Raw genomic sequence first — 22,264 nt, 5'->3', positions numbered from 1 at the left:
CCCTATCAAACATAGATCCTGCTGTGTTGCTAGGTCAGTGTTTTCTGTTTTGCATTTCTGGGCTTTTTCTTTCCCTTTTGAAATCTACTTCTCAGTATGCATTCCTCTTTCCCTACAGAAAAATAGTGTTCTGTAAATCTCCTTTCTTCCCCAAGTGGCCTGGCAGCTATTTCTCAAAAGCCGTAAAGGGTTTCTTCTCCAGAGGACTACATAAAACCAGGGGTTATTCTCCTGTTTCTCTCTGCCTCTGCAACATGCTCTGTCACGCTCACCAACTCACCCTGATTACCCATTCTGCATTTTAAGCTCTTGGTAACATTAGCATAAATACTCTTTCTGCACTACAAGCTCTTAATAGTATTATCATCCTTGGTAGCTCTGGACCTTGCTTCTTGTTTTGCAGCCTAGCAGGAGTAGTGCTGATACCAGCTCACCACCGAGGGCTTGTTCAAGCATTCTTACTGCTCAGGGTCCCCCAGTACAAGAGGGACATGGACCTGCTTGAGTGTGTCCAGAGGAAGCCAAAAGATGCTCTGGGGGCTGGAGTACCTCTTATATGGAGACAGGCTGAGAGAGCTGGGCTTGTTCAGCCTGGAGAAGAGAAGGCACCAGGGACACCTTAGGGCAGCTTCCAGCATCTAAAGGCAGCCTACAAGAGTTACAAAAGCCTGTAGGGACAGGATGAGGGGAAATAGTTTTAAACTGGAAGAGAGTAGATTCAGATTAAACATTAGGAAGGAATTTTTCACTATGAGGGTGGTGAGGCCCTGGCACAGGTTGCCCAGAGAAGCTGCGGCTGCCCCATCCCTGGCAGCGCTCAAGGCCATGTTGGACGGCGGTTAGAGCAACCTGGTCTAGTGGAAGGTGTCATGCTTGTGGCAGTGGGTTGGAGCCACATGATCTTTAAGGCCCTTTCCAACCCAAACCATTCTGCGGTTCTGTTCAGCTGTATGATCAGGAGGAAGGCGACACTGTTAGCAGACAGCAGCAGCAGGCAGCAGTGACAACATTGTGCAGCTGTAGATGTTGGGCATGTGTTGAAACAGTTGTACTGCTTACAAAGCTGCATGTCTTCTTTCATTTGAAACACTGAGATTTAGATTATTCTGTTACTTGCATTTCTGTATAATTGCAGGTTTCCCAGCATTTTGCCCAGTGACAAGGTTCTTAAAAGGGTGAATTTGGCTTAGGTTTATGTACCTGAAACACTCTATGGAGCTAGAGGAGAATTTGTTTGCAAGAAGGAAAATTTTGGCCCCAAGGTGTTTACCTCATGCCCATCAGCCACAAAAGGTTTCATCAAACAGAGTAGTAGCATTAGTTTTCCATTTAAACCTAAAATCTTGTATGGACCTCAGCTATAGACAGGGGACAGAGGTATCTGCTAGGTTTCTGCTCAGCTAATTACTCTTGTGACCAGTATCTGTGTAAACCGTCACAGGGCAGTAGCTCATTCATACTGCAGGGGACCGTTGGTGAGAACCAAGAGCGTTTCCATTCTCACTTCAGCAAGCTGCATTTCTCATTACTTTATTCTTAGGGCTTCTTGCCTTCTGAAATAAAATAGTAATTAGCTTTTTAATTACTAATATACCAATGGAACCAAAGTGGATTACTGCAGGTGTTTGAGAAACAGCCAATTAACTACTACAGCTTTCTGGATTTACGTAATCTTGTGTCTTTTTGCAGTAGCTGCTTAGTGTTGTCATCATTGTCATCACCACACTAAAGGAGTGGCATTGTTAATGGAACTGATATTGTCTACACATGCTAGCAGATAAAAAAGGCTGACTGACAGGTGGAGAATGATTACAAAGGCTGTCTGTTTTAATCCCTCTGCCGTGAACTGCTTGTGGAAGGAGCACAATTGCAGTTCTGTGGATGTATTGATAAGAAAACGTAGGCACAATGATGAATGGCCTCTCAGGGTTGCTTTCATTCACCTTGCATTTTTTTTTTCTGAATCACGCTCTTTGCATGAAGTCAGTCATATAAACTGAACAAATTGGCCTGTTACTAACACAGCTTTGCCTTGGTCTATCAGAAATACAATCATCAGCTGTAACTTTATTACCTGTTAATATTGACTAAAATTATTTTCTTTGTTACTGAAAACTCTTTTTTCCTGTCTTCATGACTATGTCTCTACCCATGGTTGGGGGGGGTGGAACTGAATTATCTTAAGGTCCTTTCCAACCCAAACCATTCTATGGTGTAAGTTAAAAAACTTTTGAGAAATAAAGTGTGGTTTCAGGGAAATTTAGAAGAAAGTAATCCTGAGAACTAGGGTGAGAATGCTACTGGTTTTGCAATAGCAGGGAAAAAAACCCTGGATGTAAGGAATGACTTACAGAGTGGTCTGTAAAGCGTAAGGAACACTCATTTCTAGATCAGTGTGGCAGGTGGGTAGTTGGGCTCTGAGAGGCTTTTTTTTCTGTACAGACGATTGTTCCTCCCTTCATCAAGCTGGAGGTTAGCTGGGAAGTCTAAAGAGAGGTACCACCTCCCAGCAAATTTCTGTATGCTAATGATGAGGTTGCACTGAATTTGATTCTGCATATGTGCAGTGCGAGCTGGAACTGTGCAAGGCGGATGCTGTTGTACATCCTGTGCACACTCTGCTTGTGCTACAAAAGCTGCTGCAATAAGTCCTTCCTTTTACACTCTTCTAGCTGTGCCAAATCTGTGGAGAGTCTTGATAGACTGCTAAAAGTGTCATTTTCAATCAAGGACGTTCCTTCTGTGTCCTTTCTCAAGCAAAGCATCCACAATACCATCAAATACCTGAAATGTGAAATGTACATTTAAAAAATGTTTACTAGTATGAATAGAGTTTTAGTGGAGGAAAGAGATTATTATTTCCCTTGAAGACAAAACTTCAAATGCTTTGTTACCTTGATAGGAATTTCTCATGACAGTTAATGCTATCAACAAGCAGAAAGTGGTCTTTTAAGATGCAACTAGGTAGCTTTATCATCAAAACCATTGTATGGCTGTCAGAACTTGGCTATTAATAGTGTCAGGATATGCAGGTGGCAGCCACTGCTTGAGGGCAGGGAACAGTAGTGTGGTAGTGGAAAAGCAGTGTGTCTGTCATTGCACTCAGGACTGGAGCTCTTGGGTGGGAGTTATGGGTGCTGTTGACATTTGAAGAGCCATTTTTGGAGAGCCACCTTGTGCTGCATCACCCTCCCTTGCAATATTTTGAAATAGCCCTTTATATGTCTATCTAACTTCTTTCTGGCCTGTTCTAAAGTGGTGGCTGCCTTCTGCTGGTGTTCTAAGATTATGCGTGGGTTAGCTCTGAAAACTTGATGCTTTCTACCATAGGCTGATGCTGGCAGTGCAGCTCCTGGTATGAAGGCCAAGGGTCACATCTAACATCCCTCCTCTTAAGGAAAAAAATATACACCCTCAAGACTTCATTCTGAGGAAGATGCTCTGGATCAGTATAAAAGACCAAGCCAATAATGTGGCAAGAGGTGTTTCAGAGTCTGCAAAAAGCCTGACAGCAGATCAGCTCTCAGCAATGCTGTGAGTTAATAAGAAAATCAGGGCTACTCCTACCGCATTTACAGCTAACTGGTAAATAATCTGAAATCTTTCTGGCTTTGGATATCGCTTAATCATTTTCCTTCCTGTATTTGGATCAGTATGGAGAGAGGCTCTGCAGAGTGTGTATGGCAGTAGAGACTAAATCTCCAGGGATAAAGAGAACTGCTGTACTGACTTTCAAAATAAGATGGGTAATTACACCTATCTGTATGTTGTCTCTGCTATCTTATTCTACATGCCCTTAACAAAAATAAAGGCCTCCTCCCCAAACCATGGAAACAAAAGCATCTCTCGCTTTTACTTGTACGTGTGATGAAATGTGTCTGGACAGGTATAAGATGAGGACAATTGAAATTATTTGGTGATGCAATCTTTTCTATTCCTCACAAATGTAGGACAAAATCAAGAGCTGGCCTAAAATGGTTGAGATGCTGAGCACAAGGGAATTGCTGCTGTCTAAGAAGACTTTGTGTGTGTTAGCAGTAATGTAGAATGCATCCGTGGTTTAGGCCAGGCTGCTCACCAGAAGGTGACATTTATATAACAATCTTCCAGTAGGTGTGCTATGTTTTACTAGAAGCCAGTTCAAATAAAGCTCATGTAATTCATAATGGCCTATTCCACAACACTTGCTAGGTTAAAAAGAGCCAACTAATAAAGACCTATTAACTTACAAAATCACTTAGGGGGCTAATAACCCTTCCTTTGAGTGCATGGGTCTGGCTTTAATAAACTTCAAATCTGCTTTTTGTTCTTTTAAACAGGAAGGATCTGATACTGAGAAAGGCTGAGCACTCAGAATTTCAGCTAAAATCGATGGCGTGCGTTCAACACCTTGGAAAACCCACTCCTAAATCAATGTCAATTAATTCTGAAGTCAAACTGGTTGAGTTGAGGAGACTTAGAAAACTCAGGGGATTCTTAACTGGCCATATGGAAACTCTTAAGTCTAATTATGAGTGATAGCCACCTCGCTATCACCTCCAGGAGGCTGGCTGAAAAATAGGTTCAAGTGGTGTGTGTCTGCTTCTCACTAGCCCTCACCCCTCAACTGGAAATTTGTAAAGTATGTTTAGCCAAAAATCCAGCTTTCTGCTGAAATAAAAAAGGGGGGACACACACATAATTTGATAATTTGTAATAGTAATTCCCAAGTACAAGCCTCTTGATACGAAAAGTAAACGGCGGTGATGGAATTTCCACTTAATGGACGTCCACTTAATGGAAAAAAAGTGTTTAATAGTTGGCACTGTGTCATGTTCTTACACAGAAAACAGTTAAGACTAAGGGGTGAATGGGCTAGAGACCCAGGAGTCCTCTCTCCCAGAACTGCTTGTTTGCAGATGGGGCTGAGATGTGTTTGTGAACTGGGAGGTTTTGTTTGCTCAGTGCCAAATGTGCCCTTGTAGCTCTGCCAGCTTCAGCCCATGTCTGCTGGTTTCCTCCTTGCTTAGATGTGTGCTCACGAACACACACACGTACCCATGCAGGAGCAGTGGCTGGCATCCTGGGCACCTAACCAGTCTTTCAGGGGAACACAATGTCTCAAGAACTGTGTGAAGCTCCAGGGACAGTCACTGGCTGCTCCCACATTAAAGTGTGGATTCTTCAAGATGCCTTTATCTGAGGAGTGTTGCTTGGTTTAGTCCTGAAGTTTCCACACCTCTCTGTATAAGCCAGCACAGGCAGGATGCAGGACACAGAAACAGCCAAAAGGGATGCAGGACACAGAAACAACCACAAACCATGGATGAAATGCAAAGAGTAAATTTATTTTCATTACCTCACCAATTAGGGAGCCCCAAAGGGGCACCCAGCAGAGGCACACAAGCGTGGATGCAGGCATCACAATGCTTGGTCCATGCTAGAGGATCATTGAACCTGCTGGTTTCACCTGTGTTTCAGGGCAGGCATAGTTTACCACAGTGCCTTGATTTCTCCTACCGCAGGGCAGGAATCTCAAGCTGCCTCTATCACAGGCTTATGTTACTGAAACACAGATGTTCTACCTGTCTGACAGACAAGGCTAAACAACAATTAGTATGGTATATGTGTTCTGCGCAGGTGCAGGTCACTTGAGTGTATTTATAATCCTCCTTGCCAATCTTCCTTTTTTTCCCCACACCTCATTAACTTTATTGTTGCTTTAGATGCATCATTGAAACGTGTGTTGGCAATGAGTTGTGAGGGAGTGTGGAGAGATTTGTTTATATTGATCAGGCAAATCCTTCATCGTTTTCCATTTCTTGCTTAGATAATGCATGATCTTCCTTCTGAGTCTCTGGCATCTCTGGGGCCTTGGCAGACCAGAAGGCCCAGAAGGACCTGGGTGGGTGCTATCAAACCCATCCATTACCTGTCCTAAAATGATGGAAGGAATGGAAAAGTTTGCTGTTTGTTCTGGCACCAGGTCAGCATTTGTCAGTGTCCATCCATTTCATTACAGGTTTCCAAAGTCAGCACTAAGTATGGAGTAGCTGCCATTTCAAAAGTCAAGCTGCCGGATATTTTCCATCTTTGGCACTGCTGTACTATGGTGTTTTCTTCAGCTCTAACAATGGCAGTGCCAAACTGTCAGTGGCTGGATGTTACCTGAGGGCTGGAGCTGAGGGGCTGGCTCAGGCAGCCTTTCCTTAGGCACCTCTTCCGGAAGTACAGTGTTCACCAGGGCATGAGCCTGGTCCGCAGCCACGGCCGATGGGATAATGGATAGAGATGCCTGGCAGAACTTGGAAAAAAGCAAAAGGAAGGAGATGGGAGTGAGCACGCGCATCTGCACCCGACACACAAGCACATCCCTGCTCCTTTCGCTTGTGCTGTGTGGTGAAGGCTGGCTTTTCAGACCGAGGAACTGTCAGCAACTGAAGCAATGGGGTTTATTTGATTGCTCTGGGTAATCTTTTTTAACTGTACCAAAAGCTGTGTCATATGGAAGTAGAAATCAGGAAGGTTTATCAGTATAACAACATAAAGGGGCAGCTGCACTGGTCAACTCCTCCAAGTTCAAATGCAGCTTGTGTTTGTGAGGATGCTTTTACCAGTATAGTTTGGCTAAAAGAAGCTATATAAGCAGAGTCGCACTCTGATACAGCTGTGACTGGGCTTTACTGATAGGGAAAGGTGGTTTAGGAAAGCCAACCTCCAGACTTTACTGATGGCTGCAGGGCCAGTTAAGCCATGATTTCAGGGCAGAAATGTCAGCTCCTTCAACCTGGGCACACTGTCCCTACCTGTTGTGTCATGGCACTTTTCCTGGCCAGCGTGTGCAGTTCTACAGCTTCTGGGGGGTGGAGGAACATGGTTGAGCTCAGAAGAGGGAAGGTTGCACAGAAGCCTGTGGTTTCACACCTGCCAGTGTGTTCTTTGGGCTTTCTGTGTGAAACAACATCTGGCAGGCTGTGGGTCTGCAGCATGGCTCTGGCACCTTAGGGGTGGACTGCCTCTCTCCTGTCCTTTTCAGCAGTGGAGCAGGTTTGAGAGAGCAGCCCTGCATGTGGTGGCTGCAGCAGTATTCTCCTTTGGGATCTGCAATGGTCTGAGGACTGCCCCTCATCTGTGGGCTGGAAGTGCACAGACAACATTCACTGGAACATCTTTGGGGTCCGACGGTTCACGGACTCACCCCTTACAGTAACTCTGGTTGCACCTTGACAGGACAGTGACAGTCATGGCCTGTCCTGTCCATTATGTCCAGATAGAAAGGCTGCCTCATGCACTCCTATTCATGTCGACTTGAAGGAACAAGTGTCCTGGGTCCCTCTGGAATCAGACCTAGCAGGAGGTGGGCAACCACGACCCTGTGGTCTTCTGCAATCTCAGGGCTTATTCTGTTCAGTCACATTTCTTTAACAAAGCCACTAACCGAAGAACAACTGTTGGGTTTCAGTCTCACAACCCAACATTAAAAATAACATTGCAAGGTTGACCTGGCCTGCGTACCCTAGGTCTGATTTTACTGTGACAGAGGTAATTAGGTGGCAAAGAAAAACTAAGCATATGGTGATGTTTAAGGGAGAAACAACCTGCTCAGAACATGAACCACACAGAAAATACTGGTCTTGTCTCAGTTACAAAAGCCTCTCTCCTCCCTGTTCATGGGAGTTTTTGCTAATGACCTCAATGAGAAATACCAGATCCTCATTTAATGGGGATTTCTGAATTTGTGAAATAGATACTGGAAGTGTTCCTGCAATCTGTGAGGGTTCTCACAACCGTACTTTGTATGGTAGAGGAGGAAAAAGGAAGCTTTCTACCATACATACAGAATTGTTTCTCAACAAAGGAGTTTCCCCACCCATATTGCCATCACCAGAGTCTTTTCAGAGGATGTCAGCTTGGGGCTCCACCACATGTGTGCTTCTGCTCCCTGCTGACAAGAAAGGGAGGTACCTAAGTGTGTTTAATACACCCTGTAGTACTTGCTGCTCTTGGTCTATTAACTTCCATTAACGGAGCACTTCCAGTCCCCAGGCAGGAGCAGGAACCCAGCTGTGCCACATTTGCTCTGAAAGCAGAAGAAAAAGATAATCCTTCTCTGAGGAGGTTGTGGTTGAGGGATGTGTCTTTTAGACATACAGTGGGAGCTAGAGATTTTGAAATAGAATCGTAGAGTCATAGAACCATAGAATGGTTGGGGTTGTAAAGGACCTTAAAGATCATCCAGTTCCAACCCCCTGCCATGGGCAGGGACACCTTCCACTAGGCCAGGTTCTTCAAGCCCCATCCAGCCTGGCCTTGAGCACTGCTAGGGATGGGGCAGCCACAGCTTCTCTGGGCAACCCATGCCAGTGCCTCACCACCCTCATAGTAAAGAACTTCTTCCTAAGATCTAACACGACTCTCCACTGTTTAAGTTTGAACCCAGGAGTGTGTGGAGCAGTAACTGTCACCTGCACACTGCCTTCTAGTCCGACACCTGCAATCAAAGCTTCCACAACGCTGTTAGGATGACTGGAGCATGAAATGCCTGCTGGTACTCTGGATTTGAGGATGCTTGGCCAAGCCCTGGCTGCTACATTAGGGTGCTCCAGGGAGAGCCTGGTGTGGAGCCAGTTCTGTGCAAGATATTACTGAGTAGGATGAAATTCTTGAATGCAGAAAAGAAATAACTGGGAGAATTACATGATAGATGTTTACAAATGCAAGAGTGGCACAGAGAGCGTGGATGGGGAGCAGCTATTCACCAGGTACTGACTTTATCAGAGCTAGTTGAGAAGGAAATAGAGAATAGGAAAAAAAAGCGCCTGAGATTCTCAGCTGAAGAGAGGTCAAAACCTTGATTTTCAGGCAAAACTCTTGAAATCCACTCAGATGGAGCCTGAAAAGTAGGGGGGGGGTGGGGGGGGAGGCTGTGGAATTTTATGACTAAGCCCATTCTGGACCTGCTCTTTATTTATTGAATGGCACTGCTTTTTGGCAGCTACCATGCGAGAGGTGTTAGTTCTTAGCAGCTACTGCCAGAGACTAGAATGAGGTGTCAGGAGACCACTCTGTAGCTTCCCTGATACCTATGCTCTGTCTTCAAGCACCTGCTGATGGCTGCAGTAGACAGTAGGATACTGGCATGGACGGATGTCGGGTCTGAACCCTGTGGGACTCTCCTGTAGACACTGCAGGAAAGCAAAAAGGAAACTTCCCAGGTGAATGCTAGAGTGGCCTGGCCTGGACCTTCCACATGTCCAGCTCATGGAAACACATTGACTGGGCAGAGGGAAGGAAATTCACCAATCAGACGTGTCATCTGTGTTTTCTGAGGGCGAACTACTTTACTTCTGGGAAATACTGTGAGAATTAGGAGAATATATCAATTTTCATCTCACAGATTCAGCCCGTTTCTTGTTAATGGGGTCAATAACTGACAAAAACCCCACCAAAACCCAGCCTGTCTGTTCCAGTAAGTGCAGATGGCACAGGAGGTGCCATCACCCTTCCCACACTGATGGGAAGCTGAAGCCCTGACTGGTGCTGTTGGGTTGTTTTCTCCCTGTGCTGGCAGATAAAGAGCAGCAGGAGTCAGCTCCACCTGCAGCCACGGCTGTCTGCCAGCTCATCTCCTCTGGGATGCCTGTGAGGGACCTATTCAAAGGTGCTCCCAGGGAGGAGGATGCTGCCAAGAAGGTGTGTGAGTGCAGAAAACCTTAGCAGAAGGGACTCAGGCCAGGAGACACACCAAACTGAGGCTGTGAGGAGTTCCTGTGTGCCTGGCACTGCTTTGACCAGCAGGTCTTCTCTCAGGCTGTGCCCAGCCCCACCTTCTGTGTGGATGCACTAGGGTGAGTGTAGAAGCAGCTTGAAAGGAGGTGGTTTGGACCATGAGAACTCTGGAGAGGCGCAACAATGAAGGTTCAAAAGCATTCAATGCTGGACTGATGCTGACCCTGTGGGGCTGTGGGAGTTTCACCACTGATGTCAGGATTAAGCCTGACTGCCCACCTGTGGACCTCTTGCCCATGGGGTCTGGACAAGAAGGAAAACCACAGTGCGCTGGGTTTATGCAGGGGCATAACAGAAGTATAGATGCCCTTGGGTGGATATATGCATTGATACACAGTGGCCAGTGTACAGGGGCTGAAAAAAGCAGTGTTTCTTCCTATCCTTTCTTGCCTGTCTAGGGAGAGTCTAAGAACTTTCCTGTTTTGTAGAAAAGGGATGTTTGTGACTCAGGGAGAGTATTTCCAGAAAGCAGAAGGTAATGGGAATTAAATAAACTGGACACATCAAAATCAAGGCATTTAATAAAATAAAACATCTTGTTTTCTTCCCCAAATCTGTGTTAAAAATATGTAAATATACATCAATATTCAGAAAGGATATAAAGCTCCTTGTTCTGTGGGTACATAGTGGTTTCTTCAAAGCAATGCAGCCAACTAGACAAATGTATTGGGGGGATTGGACTGAATAGGCCAGGCAACCTTTTTTTCCTTTTCTTCTCTGTTAAAAGCATCATAGATGGAGTCTTTCATGACAGTTTTGGCTGGAGCTGGGATATCTGCGATCCCAACATGATTCTTTTTGGCTATTCTGGAACTGGTGGTGATGGTGTATGCATTGCTTCTGTAACATTTCATGGCAGACATGCAGAAAGTTTCTTTCATCCCTCTTCTGAAGTTTGCATTATACACGGAGTAGATGGTTGGCTTAGCGGCTGAAGAACTGAAGGAGATCCAGGTGATGAACAGGAAAACCAGGGAGCTCTTTCTGTAGTTGATTTCCTGTGGGTGCCACAGCTGTACCATGTAGAAAGGGAGCCAGGAGAGGAGAAAGACTGAGTTTAACATTAAGAACATTTTGATGGTTTTCACTTTTGCTCTTGGAACGGTATTTGTTGTCCTCCTGACAGTCCTGCCATCAGTGCCTATTCTCCAAATGTACTTGATGACCCTCTGGTAGAAGAAGACAATGAGGGTAGATGGCATCAAAAACACCACCAAGAGGCGGATGACACCATAGGTAACTCCTTCCCAAGATCTGGGGAGAAAAAAGTTGCAGTGGTCGTCACTGTTGGAGCTATAGAAAAGGAAAGCCGGTGATGCAAACGCAGCCTCAAAGAGCCAAGAGGCCAGAATCATTTTCTTGGCTTTCTCCCTGGACACTTTGAAGCTCAGGGGATAAACGATAGTGTAGAATCTATCCACACATATAGAGAGGAGCACATATATCTGGACTCCAGGGGTGATGTGCTGGATGTACCTTACGAGCTTGCACATTGAGTTCCCCAGTGTCCACCTGCCATAGGTGAACTGAAGCAGCACAAAGGGCACGCTTGTGACACTAGTCAGCAGGTCTGCACAAGCCATGGAGACAACAAAATAGTTGGTGGTGGATTGTGTCCTCCTGCTCCGATGGATCACTAAGCAAACAAGGGAGTTTCCAACGAGGGACACCAGCCACAACGCTCCCAAAACCATGCTGGCTGCTGTAATTTCCCCCTGCTGCAGATCATACAGCGAGGCAGTGTGGTTCCTGCTTGAGCTGGGTCCTGTGGGTGATGCTGTCATCTCATAGCCAGCAGGAGAGATGGGGCTGTTCGGGTAGCTCTCACTCTGCAGCAGGAGCAGGAAGGTAGGGAGAACAACAGTACCGCTGTTGTTATCCATGCTGTGAGCAATCATGGCCACGTCTTTTGCTCAGGCTGCATAAAAGGAGAAGAAGCAAGGTTCTATTTAACAGGTCTGTGGGAAAAACCTACCTTAAGCAATGAAAGATAATTTTAAGTAATCTACATACTGCTTAATGTAGTGGGTGTCAGAGAAACAGTCAGAAATATATGGTGAGTCTATCTGTTACAGCAGAGGCCATTCAGTTTTGTGTTGAGTTTTATTAACAACCTGACTGTTTTAGGACATGCCCCTCTGTCCTCTGAAAGATAAATGTTCCTTTCACAGCTAGAGACTGAGGTGCCCTTTCACCCATGCTGATGACCTGCAAACTGAGTGAGAGGAATACACCTGCTACACCACCACCACCCTAAGGCAAACACAATCACTACTGTATCTTCTTTTTAGATGGTGTTTTTCAGCTGCCAGGATGCTCTAATGACTTCTGTATTTCCAAGCTGTCATTGATATATAGCTCCTTGGATTAAACTGTAGCCTGTCCTTTGTGGCAGATATGGGACACACCATGGTATGACATATATATATGACTTCCTGTTTTAAGAAGTGAGACAGGAATGAATATATTACTAGACAGAGTTTGCAATCTTGAATTTAGTCTGTTGTGTTGGTCCTAGCCTATCACAGGGTTAAAATGTAAAAGTGCTAAGTATTAGTGGCTGTGTGTAAGCAAACACCTAGCCTGGGCCCGATGATCCCAAAGTGTGCTTTCAAATCATGGTGTTTAGATGCAAATTCTTATTCATTAGAAACAGCAAGTCTGTTTCCGTATATATGTTGTGTGAATGCGTAAGTCCAGAGTCTTGATACCACAAAAGATAAATCTGTCTTCAGTTAATGATCAGTTCAAGTGTTCATCCCAGAAACCAAATGGACAAGTTCAAAAATCCACCAGCATCCTCCTCAGCTTTCCAAGCAATCCAAATTCCCAACCTTCCTTTCTGAGTATTTTTTCCCCAGTGTTTTCCTTATGTTTTTTTGCTGTGCCTACTCCAGCTCTGCATCTATCACCAATTACTTTCTCCTTGTCTCCCTACTCTGACCGGAGCTCCATGGTGCAAAGCCACTGGATGAACATGGAATCTTTGTGCTGTTTTGCATGTCATCTTCAATAATGCACCGCAAAACATAATCAGATGTGGAAGCGAAAATGATGTACTGATTGCTTCATGTGGCTAAAGGTTTTGTTTCCTCTAGCTGTATTCATTAGCTGAACTTATTAGAACATACAATATGCATGTTTCATACGAACAGGCTTGATGTACAATCAGCTGCACAGCACAGGCATGAATTTAGCATACTTGAAAATGCAGAGTGTGCTTGGAGTGTGACACAGCTGCACGGGCACTGCCAGTCTGTGTAGCTGCAGCCACAGCACTGCTGGAACCCCCTGTACCTCTATATGCCCTGCACATTCCCAGCTGCCTACTCTGCATCAGCAGAAAATGGGCCAATACATGTCATCAGTGCTGCTCCCAATGCAGCTAGCTTTATTCTGCAGCTTTTGCCTGCCGGTAGTGTCTGGGAGCTGATAGCATGACTCAGGTTAAGTTGGACTCATAGCTGAAGCAGTTTGGGGCTAGTAACAGCTGGGTTTTTTTCAGGGGGTGTGTTAAACAAGGAGTTTCACATGCTAGCCTCCTGTCAAAATAGCACTCAGGACACCAGCAGTGAGACGCATTGTGTTGCTGGTGGCTGAGTTGCCAACCCTACAAGGGGCACCATCTGCAGATGATACACTGCCCCTCATCCCATCTTCTGCTGGAGGGCTGTGGGTGCTGCCCAGCCTAGCCTTCGCTTTCCCTCATCCCTTCTCTCATTGTTTTCTTACTAGCTTTTCCTGGCAGAGGATTCCTGGTTTCTCAAACAGCTCCTCCTTGCCTTTCCTCACCCTCCATTGGGTGGATATGCCCCCCTGGAGACATCCTGCCATCATCAGCTGTCAGCACGGTATTTGAGCTGCTGTCTCTGGCAGAATGGCAGGATGTACTGACAGTACAACCCACTAAATTATATGTTAGAATTATCTGTAATAGAATAATACATGTGGAGCCTATTAACCAGATAGAAAAGAACATTATGGGCTATTTTGCTTCCTTAATTTCGCTTCTTGCTATGCAGAAGCATGTGTTATTTAAAAATAACCAGCTGCACAGATTATGCTTCATAGAAGAATAACCAGATGAAATTTTCTTGACCAATATTGAAGAGCAGTGAAAGTCAGGCACGAGAATGAAACGACCTTCCTAAGCTGTTAAAATATGCAGACCCTCTAGCACTGTTCTCATGATAATTCTCCTAGCGAGCCAAATTCGCTGTCTGTGTCAGTTCAGACCTGAGACATTTCGTTATGCAGGTTGTAACACTCAGATAGTACTTCTGCTTCATTTTGACTAAAAGTCAGCCCAGACACTCTTTAATAGAGAACTCAGGTTATCTGCCAGCATGCCTCTCGGAAGCTGGGAATTCAGCAGCCCCACCATGGAACAGTATGTGCCATCCTCAGAGGTGTGTGAGGTGAGATAACTAGTGGGTGCCTACAGAGGAAGGAGAATGGCAAGAGCTGTATCCAGCTGTCTTGTGTTGGAGCTTTGCTAACAGAAGAAGCAACACCTCAGTGGGAGAAACCTTCCTTGTGCCACCCTTCACCAGATACCATGTGTTTGCATTGAGAGATAAAGTATTTGGTGTCTGTCTGTGGTGGTGCTGGTTTCTCCACTGTGAGTGTAACAGAAAAGGCACCAAGCACAGGTGCAAGTGATACTTTATTTTGTGAGTCTTTCTTCCTTGGGAAAAATCCAAAGTCATTTAGCACACTGCCCACAAGGTCCAGGTGAATTTATAAGTGCAATATAGCGACTTTAACTACTCTGACCCTTCGGTTGCTCTGATTGAACATCAATTACCTGTTTTATTTTCTGAAAGTAAATGCTACCTGATTAACCAGCAATGAGATTCCTGCATTCCTAGTCATAAATACTTTTTCTGTCAAATGGACCAGAAGCTGATTTTCTTTTATATTAAAGGATCTCTATTCAACTGTATTTTTCATAGGTGGTACCAAGATCAGAATCATGCCTTGATTTAGCAGTAAGAACCTTTGTGTCTATGGCCCAGCTTATCTTCTTTGGTGGGTAAGTGGAGACATAAACTTCTACATAATGAGTAATGCTCCTGTTGGCAACACGAGAAAGAAAAACTCAGTGTATGCATTGTTCTGCATGGGTCTGGGATGCAAATAACCACAGATTCTCTATCTTACTACATTAGGTATCCTACATCCCTGGCTGCTGCATCATTACTGAAATACAGTTTAAGTGTTAGTGAACTGCTCAGCCTGCAAATACCAGATCCATAAGAAAATAGGAATGAGCTCTTTAGTCTCCCTCTGCTTGCAGGTCAATAAGGAAGTATCAGAAATACAGAAAGTAAAAACTGCTTGAGACCTAATTACATTTTTGCTTAACAAAAATGCTTTTGTTTGATTTTACCTTTAAACCTGTGTAATACTGTGTTGAGTGAAAGGCTACTTTCTAGTAACTGAGTCTGCATGAATGTAGCAGTGCCAAAAATCTCACTTTTTTTTTTTTTAATATTATAGAGTGGGAATCCTTTTAAAACTGGTATAAGGACTTCCTGTATTTCTGTTTAAAACCCCAAAGTTTTTGCATTTGCTTGGGAAAATAAGGGGCATGTGAAATGACTCATAATTATCAGAGGGATTTCCTGGTGCCACAGTTCCTATTTTATGGACATTAATTTGCAGTTTGAAGGCACAAACATTCCATTTTCAGGATTATCCCTTGGGTTGATAGCAAGTTAAATATATTCTTGCTAACTCTTCAAAACAGATCTGTTTCTTAGAGATTAAGTCTTTGAGCCACCAGAACTTCATGAAATCACTGCCACGTCTACTTTGCTGTTGCATAAAGCCCATATGGCATAGTTACTGTGTGTCTGCATGTTTAGTGTCCTGTCAACAAAATAAGTGTTCACTGCCATTTGGAAGAGTAAAACTTAATAAGATTTGAGAAGAGTAAAACTTAATAAGATTTGCAAAGGAATGCATTAAATGGCTTTTAAAATTTTTAATCAAAATAATACACCTTTTGTTTCCCAGCCGTAGTTTTTCTTGATTAAAAAGGTAGCTAAAGAAATAGGTCGCTGTACATTATTTAACCTCTCACTAGAAGAAGGGGCTTTTTTAGTCAACATATTTCACCTTTCTGCATCATACCTTCAAAATACCAGGCAAGCTTTGGGCCAGCAAATTATTTGAAAAGCATTAAGCTGGTCATTTACTCCATAAACTTCCCTTTCTGAAGCATATCTTAGCAATAGCTGCCAGACTGGAAGAGAAATGCTTCATCTAACTGCGTGTAATCAACATTAGAAATGGGAGTAAATTGAATCAGAATGGGGGGGGCTTTTGTCTGGGTGTCAGGTGCTAGAAGATAACATTCATCCTTGCCTACATTCAAGTTAACTACCCTGTGTGTGCATTGTCCCAATGTAATAATCCTTTTATAGAAGCACACAGACTCTTCTAACCTCTGTTTCTTGTTATGCGGAGATAACTGTGAGCATATTGAGGCCATCCAGTACTTCTGCTTGCAGTGGAGGAATGTAGATACACATGCTTTTGTAAGCATGCAGATTCCCTGCCAGTTCTTCTGTCTGGTCTAGTGCTCATAAAAATGCTCAGCTATTTTGCCCTTACGAAGGCTTTTCTATTCTTCGAGCAGCTCTGCAGAGCAAAGCCTGAAAATCTCTTGAAGTGTGTTTTTCCTCACTCTCTGCATTCCAGTATATGGGGATAGAAAACATCTGCCTCTATTTTATCAGGAGAATTTGGACACACGGTTTGGACACAATGAAATTTCTGAGATCCATAGGCATTTTGCACACACCTCTGCCTGCTCCCTTCTCTACCCCACTGGTGGAGATTCCTGTTCTGCAGCATAGGTAGCTAAAGATGACATGACTAGAAGTGTGGATGGGCTATTTCATGGATGAAGCTTTCAGTACCGGTGTGGTCACAGCTCAACTTACAGTAAAAGCTTCTGTACTGCTCATGTAAGTCAATACACCTTATTGCATCTTTTATCAGCATCTGAGAGCCTAGCCTGTATTGCAGGGTGAGGTCATGGGAGCAGGAAATACGGATGTAATCAAATAAAAGAAGGAAATGTACTTAATTTCCAGCACATCGAAAGATGTAAAAACGCTGCTATACTCAGCTACTGCATGAGCATGAATCTAAACAAGATTTTTCTACTGTCTGCTTGAGGAAAGTAAGGGCAAGTAGACAGTCTCTTTGCCATCAACCTTCATCAACTCTTTGTGTTCTTTCCTGACTATTTTAACAAGGTATTAAAGCTGAGAACAAGGGTATAATATACTACAACACTTGCTGGGATTTGAGCAAATTTATATTTCTTGTACTGGTTGCCTAAGGAATAATGCTTTTTCATCTTTATACTTTTAACTGAGCTTAATAAGTCATGAACCATGCAGTAGCTAAATAGTTCAAGAACAGGGTCCATAAGGTCTGGATCTGGGTCTATAAGCTCAAATCTGGAGTTAACTACTCTGCATACCTGTAGCACTAAGCTCTGGCCTGGGGCAAATTCATGGGTGATGATTCTGATGAACATTCAGGGTTCAAAACCATACGTAGGTCATAAGTTACTGTATATTGGCTGAGTCTACTTAAGAGACAGTGCCATCTTTTGAAGCTCATTGTGTTATTAAAGGTTGTGAGAGCACTAGCTTTTTCTTGCATCTGAAGTCAATGACTTTTTCTCATGTATTTACTGTGGATTAAGACTGACACACAGGCACCCACTATAGGTCTATTAACTTGAGGTGAGTTGCTAAGACCCAGCAATTTATTCATGCACCTAACCCTAAGAGCATGTTTATTTTTTGTTGGTGGTGGGAAGGAGACCTTATGGTAACTGCAGATTTCCCTTATACCAAACATCATTCTTTGGTTCAGCGACAGACAGTGATAAAATATGAGCCATATTTGTGCTCAACACTGCCTAGACAGACACTGTCACCTCATCTGCATCTGCAGAGTGAGGGACAGAGGTGTGACTCTCTTCAACCAGGGCTATGCTGAAGCACAGGTGGAGGTTGCAATCTCCAGATCTGTAGAAAGGATGACATAGGCAGGGTCACATGCAGTGGGAAGTTAATCATCCAGTAGCTGTAGGGTGGGGTCATGTGCAAGGCCCAGCAAGGACACAGCCTTCCTTCCACAGACCTGGGCTATGCCAAATAAATTGTTGGGTTTGTAATGTCCTTTGGACTGCCTGTTTCTTCAATCTGCCTCCTCTACTCTTGCCCACAGCATGGTCTGGCTAATCATAAGAGAGACACATAGCACAGTGCTTTGTCTACTGCCTCACGAGCATGAGTACAACACACTGTTTGCAAACAGGTGCACAGTGGATATGGGCTTCTTGTAGAAGCTTTTCTTCCCCAAAGGAAAGACCCACAGAGTTTTAAGTGTGTCAGACTTCTATCATGTCTCAGGCTTTATTCTATCATCCTAGTAGTTAGTATTACTACTAGTGACTAGTAGTAAAACTCTAGATTAGGACTGCTCTAAAAATGATAGCAAAACCCAGTTCTCTGCCTAGTGTGTCTATGGGGACAGTTACTATTAGTATTACTACTAGTGACTAGTAGTAAAACTCTAGGTTAGGAGTGCTCTAAAAATGATAGCAAAACCCAGATCCCTGCCCAGTGTATCTATGGGGGCATGAAAAAGTGCGAACAAGGAGAAGAGGGACTGGCCTAATTTCCGACTCTGCTGTCAAGGTAGATTCTCACCCACTGGTGTCCAAGGAGAGTGTGTAGAAGCTTGAAATACACCTTTGCAAGTTGCTTGCCTTCTTAATAGGGATTGAGACTGTCCTTGGACACAGCTGGGTTGGACCCTTTCCTGATTCACAGGTAAAAAAATAGATGCTCTCCCACACACTTATTTTTTGGCAACACCAGGTCCTGCCCACAGCATAGCACGCTCTTCTGCTTGATGTGAGGAACACAGTGCTTACCAGGGCTGGTTTGCCATGGTGGGTGTTGACAGCTAAGCTGTGGTGAATCTCACACTTGGCTGATTTCTCTGCCCATCTCTTGGCAATTCTCACCCCCTCCCTGCTGAGTGTCCTCTCCCCCACAGGGAAAACATGCCAGCAGCTTCAGCAAGGACTCTGGCAGCTTAGCTCACCCTCTCATTAGCAATGAGCACAAGTTGTCATCCTAGGAGAATGTTAAGTGTGGGGTTTTTTTGTTCTTTCTGTATAAAGATGTCATGTTACAGTTAATTCTTGATATTAAATCTTGTGAAAACTGTTTTTTTTTTCAGCACACAAGAAGTTAATATGGTAACAGAATTTTCGCACTGGTGCAAACAACCATGCTGGGATCTAAGAGTCCCTGTCATATGGTTCATGACCTTTCCCAGTAACTTGGATCTAGTGCTCACATGACACAGGTCACCTGTGCAAGACATAGTGACAGAAAGTGGGGTAGCGCTGGTGACTAACAATCATGCTAGGGATAGAGTTGCCAGAGATCTTAAGATGCTTCCAGGAAGACTTCTCTGATAGGAATAAGAGGAGGAAACCTGAATGAGCAGTAAAAGAGTGTTCCTATGTCAGAGGATATGGCCATTAGTGAGAGCATTCCATAGCTTTCCTATATTAACTTTCCTGGAGAAGCCACAGGGGCTGAGGGCCATGCATAGTTAGGTTGGAAATGCCTAATGCAGAGCTGTTTGTTGGAATGGATGTTTCAGCTGAGTTAGGCTCAGGGTGGACAAAAAAAAGGTAGGAAACGCCACTGAGGCAAGGCGCTGGCCTGCTGATAACTGCTGAACTGGAGATGTTTTCTTACGAAGGGTGCCAGTGGAAGCTGCTGGAATGGAGAAATCCCAAACAGATATGCACTTCTTCATGTTTTGGTGGTGGTGAACTGTGTTTGTAGTGGGGAGGGGGAGCAGACTGAGGATGTTATGGGCTATTCTGCATTAACTGGTTGAAATTGCTCCATAGATTGGTAAGCAGCTGAGGAGGGATGAGTGGCAGGGCTGCAAAGGAAAATGCAGATGGAGATCATATGGTGTGACCCAGATGGGGAGTTGCATTGCACAGCTTTGCAAATAGAGGCTTCACAGGAGAACTGTGGGGGTGTAAGAGTCTGCAAGCTCTTACTTTAAGCTAAGGAGCAGAGCTCCCCAAATGTGCCTGAGGTATAGAAATTCCTCCCCTTACTGACTCATCCAAGACCAAAATGTTTAAAATAAACCCACAAATCAAGCTTCTAAAAATCCAAAGACATCCAAATAAAGATAAGCTTTTACGGATGCCTCTGGGTTGGCACCCAATTTTCCTGCAAATCAAGCCACTCGTTTAAGCCATTAACAGTGGCTTTAACAACAAATCCTCAAGAACCACATTTAAAAACCTTTGCCAGAAAGAACAGGCTGTGAATCCTGCCTCATACACAAAAATGGCTTTTTGAGAGCAGAAGGCAGTTTTACTTCTCCATTACTCCATGGAGCCAACATACTGTTTGACATGCTGGAAGCCAGCTGGGTGAATAAAAAATATTGCAATGCATTCTTAGAGAGCATGTGCCTGAATTAGCAAAACCAGAATCGCCTTCTTGCCTCTGCGGGCTACAGATAAGCAAAGATTACTATGCCTGTGGTGTTGCCCTAAGTAGCTGCATCTAGGCACCCCCACAGAAAAAAAGGGAGACAAGGCTTTCGGAAAGGATGACTTCAAATTAATGACTGAAAAATAGCAAAGCAGATGTTTTAGTGCAGTAACACTGGGAAGGAAGAAGCTGTTTGAATGTATCTAGAGACAGGGAAAAAACAGATGGGCAGATTGGTCTGCTCCATCTCAGTTAAAGTAATTTTCTGCTTTCAGTGAACTGATCATGTCAGGGAACTTATTTAAGACAAATAAGTAGCATAATTTAAAAATAAAGAATATAGATGCACACAATGTAGATTTGTACAGAAATTATGGACATTTATTCTGCAGCAATTCTACACACTTCCCTGCTTTCAGCAGAATCACCTTAAAATTCAAGCCCTGCAGAGCATTTGCTCGTGAGGAATGAGTCCTCTTTGCTAAACCCCAAGGATTTTATATGCAAGTAATTAAATATAAGAAGATAAATTACTGGAAGAGATCACCTCGGTAAAGAGAGCTATCCCTTTAGCCACAGCACTCTTCATCACAGTACCTATCCATCCACATACCTGCTCCAAAGCATAATCCCAGAGGCGCTGGTCTCGTCCTTTCTCTGCTTGTTATCCCAAGCGGAGGCACCTCTGGGCAGGTGCCAGTCATACTGGAAACCACGCAGTATATTCACATCTGTGCCTGCCTCTTCCTGAATAGCTGTGAATCTGGCTGAGGGGGAGGGATGGGGTATTCTACCCCTCTTCTTTGACGGAGGAAAAAATGACGTTTTGCAGGGCTGGCTGCTGCCACCGGTTTCTTTCTGTATCATGTGGGATGTGGATCATGTGGCAGTCCCTCCTCAGCACCCAGATGCCCCAGGACCTCCCCAGAAGCCCGCCTCCTCCTCTCTCTTCTCGCCTCTCCTTGCAGGGTGCCCACCCTCCCCCCGTCGGTGCCCGGCGGCTCTGGGCCCGTCAGCACCACGGACAGCGGCGAGCCGCCCGGACCCCGACGGGGCGGGCACCGGGACGTGTCGTGTGCCGTCCCCACCACCCCGTAGCGGCGGGGCTCTCTGTAGTCCCCCGTTCCCTCCACCGTCCCCGTTCTCCCAGCCGAAGGGCCCCAGGGGGCAGGGGAGGGCAGCCCCGGCGGCAGGGCTGCCCCTCGGCCCGCTGCCGGGTTTGGCTGCCGGTGCTGACGCGACGGTTGCTATGGCAAGGTGCGGCTGCTGAAGAGGATGCTTGTCTTCCACTATGGTCGCCATGGGACCCTGCCCATTGAAAGAAACAGAGCGAATGAATAAGGAGGAGGAGGTGAAGAGAATATTTAATTAGATGCCTCTGGGAATTTATGGTGGTTTTTTTTTCTTTTTTTTTTTAATTCCCACATAGACACTGAAACTCATTATGGAAAAAAGGAGAAATCAAATTGTCTGGTTCTCCCTTTCAGCATTGGCCACCTTCTTTTTTGCATTTTATGGGGCATGACACTGACACCATTTCTTTATGTTCTCTACCACATACGCTTTATTAAGCAAGGTGGAATAATAACAACCTTCCCCAAATGAAACTGAGCAGTCTCTCACCAGCAAACTGTGTTTGTCCCACAAAAGTATAACAGTTCCATGAATTATATTGCACTATCAGTTTAAGGCGGGAATATATCATTATAGTCTTGACAAACTTTCTGCCTGTGAGCTAACCAAGAAACTTGTTTGGGAGATAGGTTTCTGCTGTTCCAGGATGTCTCATTAGGTACATGGGTAAGCTGAACCAACAAAGGCTGACTCAAAGGCTGGGTGATTTCCCTTGTTTGCCCTCATTTTTCAGCAGAGAACCCCAAATATATTTTTATGTTTTTTGCTAGATGTCTTTAGGGCAC

The 22,264-nt window shown here is 44.6% G+C and overlaps 1 protein-coding gene across 1 annotated transcript; it reads right to left on the bottom strand.

The window, feature by feature from the left end:
- Nucleotides 1–10,271: 10,271 nt before the first annotated feature.
- Nucleotides 10,272–21,324, bottom strand: GPR19 (G protein-coupled receptor 19). Its single transcript, XM_061358286.1, has 3 exons — nucleotides 21,140–21,324; nucleotides 20,959–21,050; nucleotides 10,272–11,686 (listed from the first exon to the last, which is right to left on the bottom strand). The coding sequence occupies exon 3, from the start codon at nucleotides 11,664–11,666 to the stop codon at nucleotides 10,422–10,424; it is 1,245 nt and encodes a 414-aa protein (XP_061214270.1). The 5' UTR covers nucleotides 11,667–11,686; nucleotides 20,959–21,050; nucleotides 21,140–21,324; the 3' UTR covers nucleotides 10,272–10,421.
- Between the last annotated feature and the right edge of the window lie 940 nt (nucleotides 21,325–22,264).

This window comes from Neopsephotus bourkii, unplaced genomic scaffold (assembly GCF_033783945.1).
Source record: "Neopsephotus bourkii isolate Nb327-2 ecotype Australia unplaced genomic scaffold, CSIRO-AGI_Nbou_v1 NB_107, whole genome shotgun sequence".
Taxonomy (NCBI): domain Eukaryota; kingdom Metazoa; phylum Chordata; class Aves; order Psittaciformes; family Psittacidae; genus Neopsephotus; species Neopsephotus bourkii.
The sequence above is the reverse complement of the archived record's forward strand: the minus strand, read 5'-3'. Positions and strand labels throughout refer to the sequence as shown.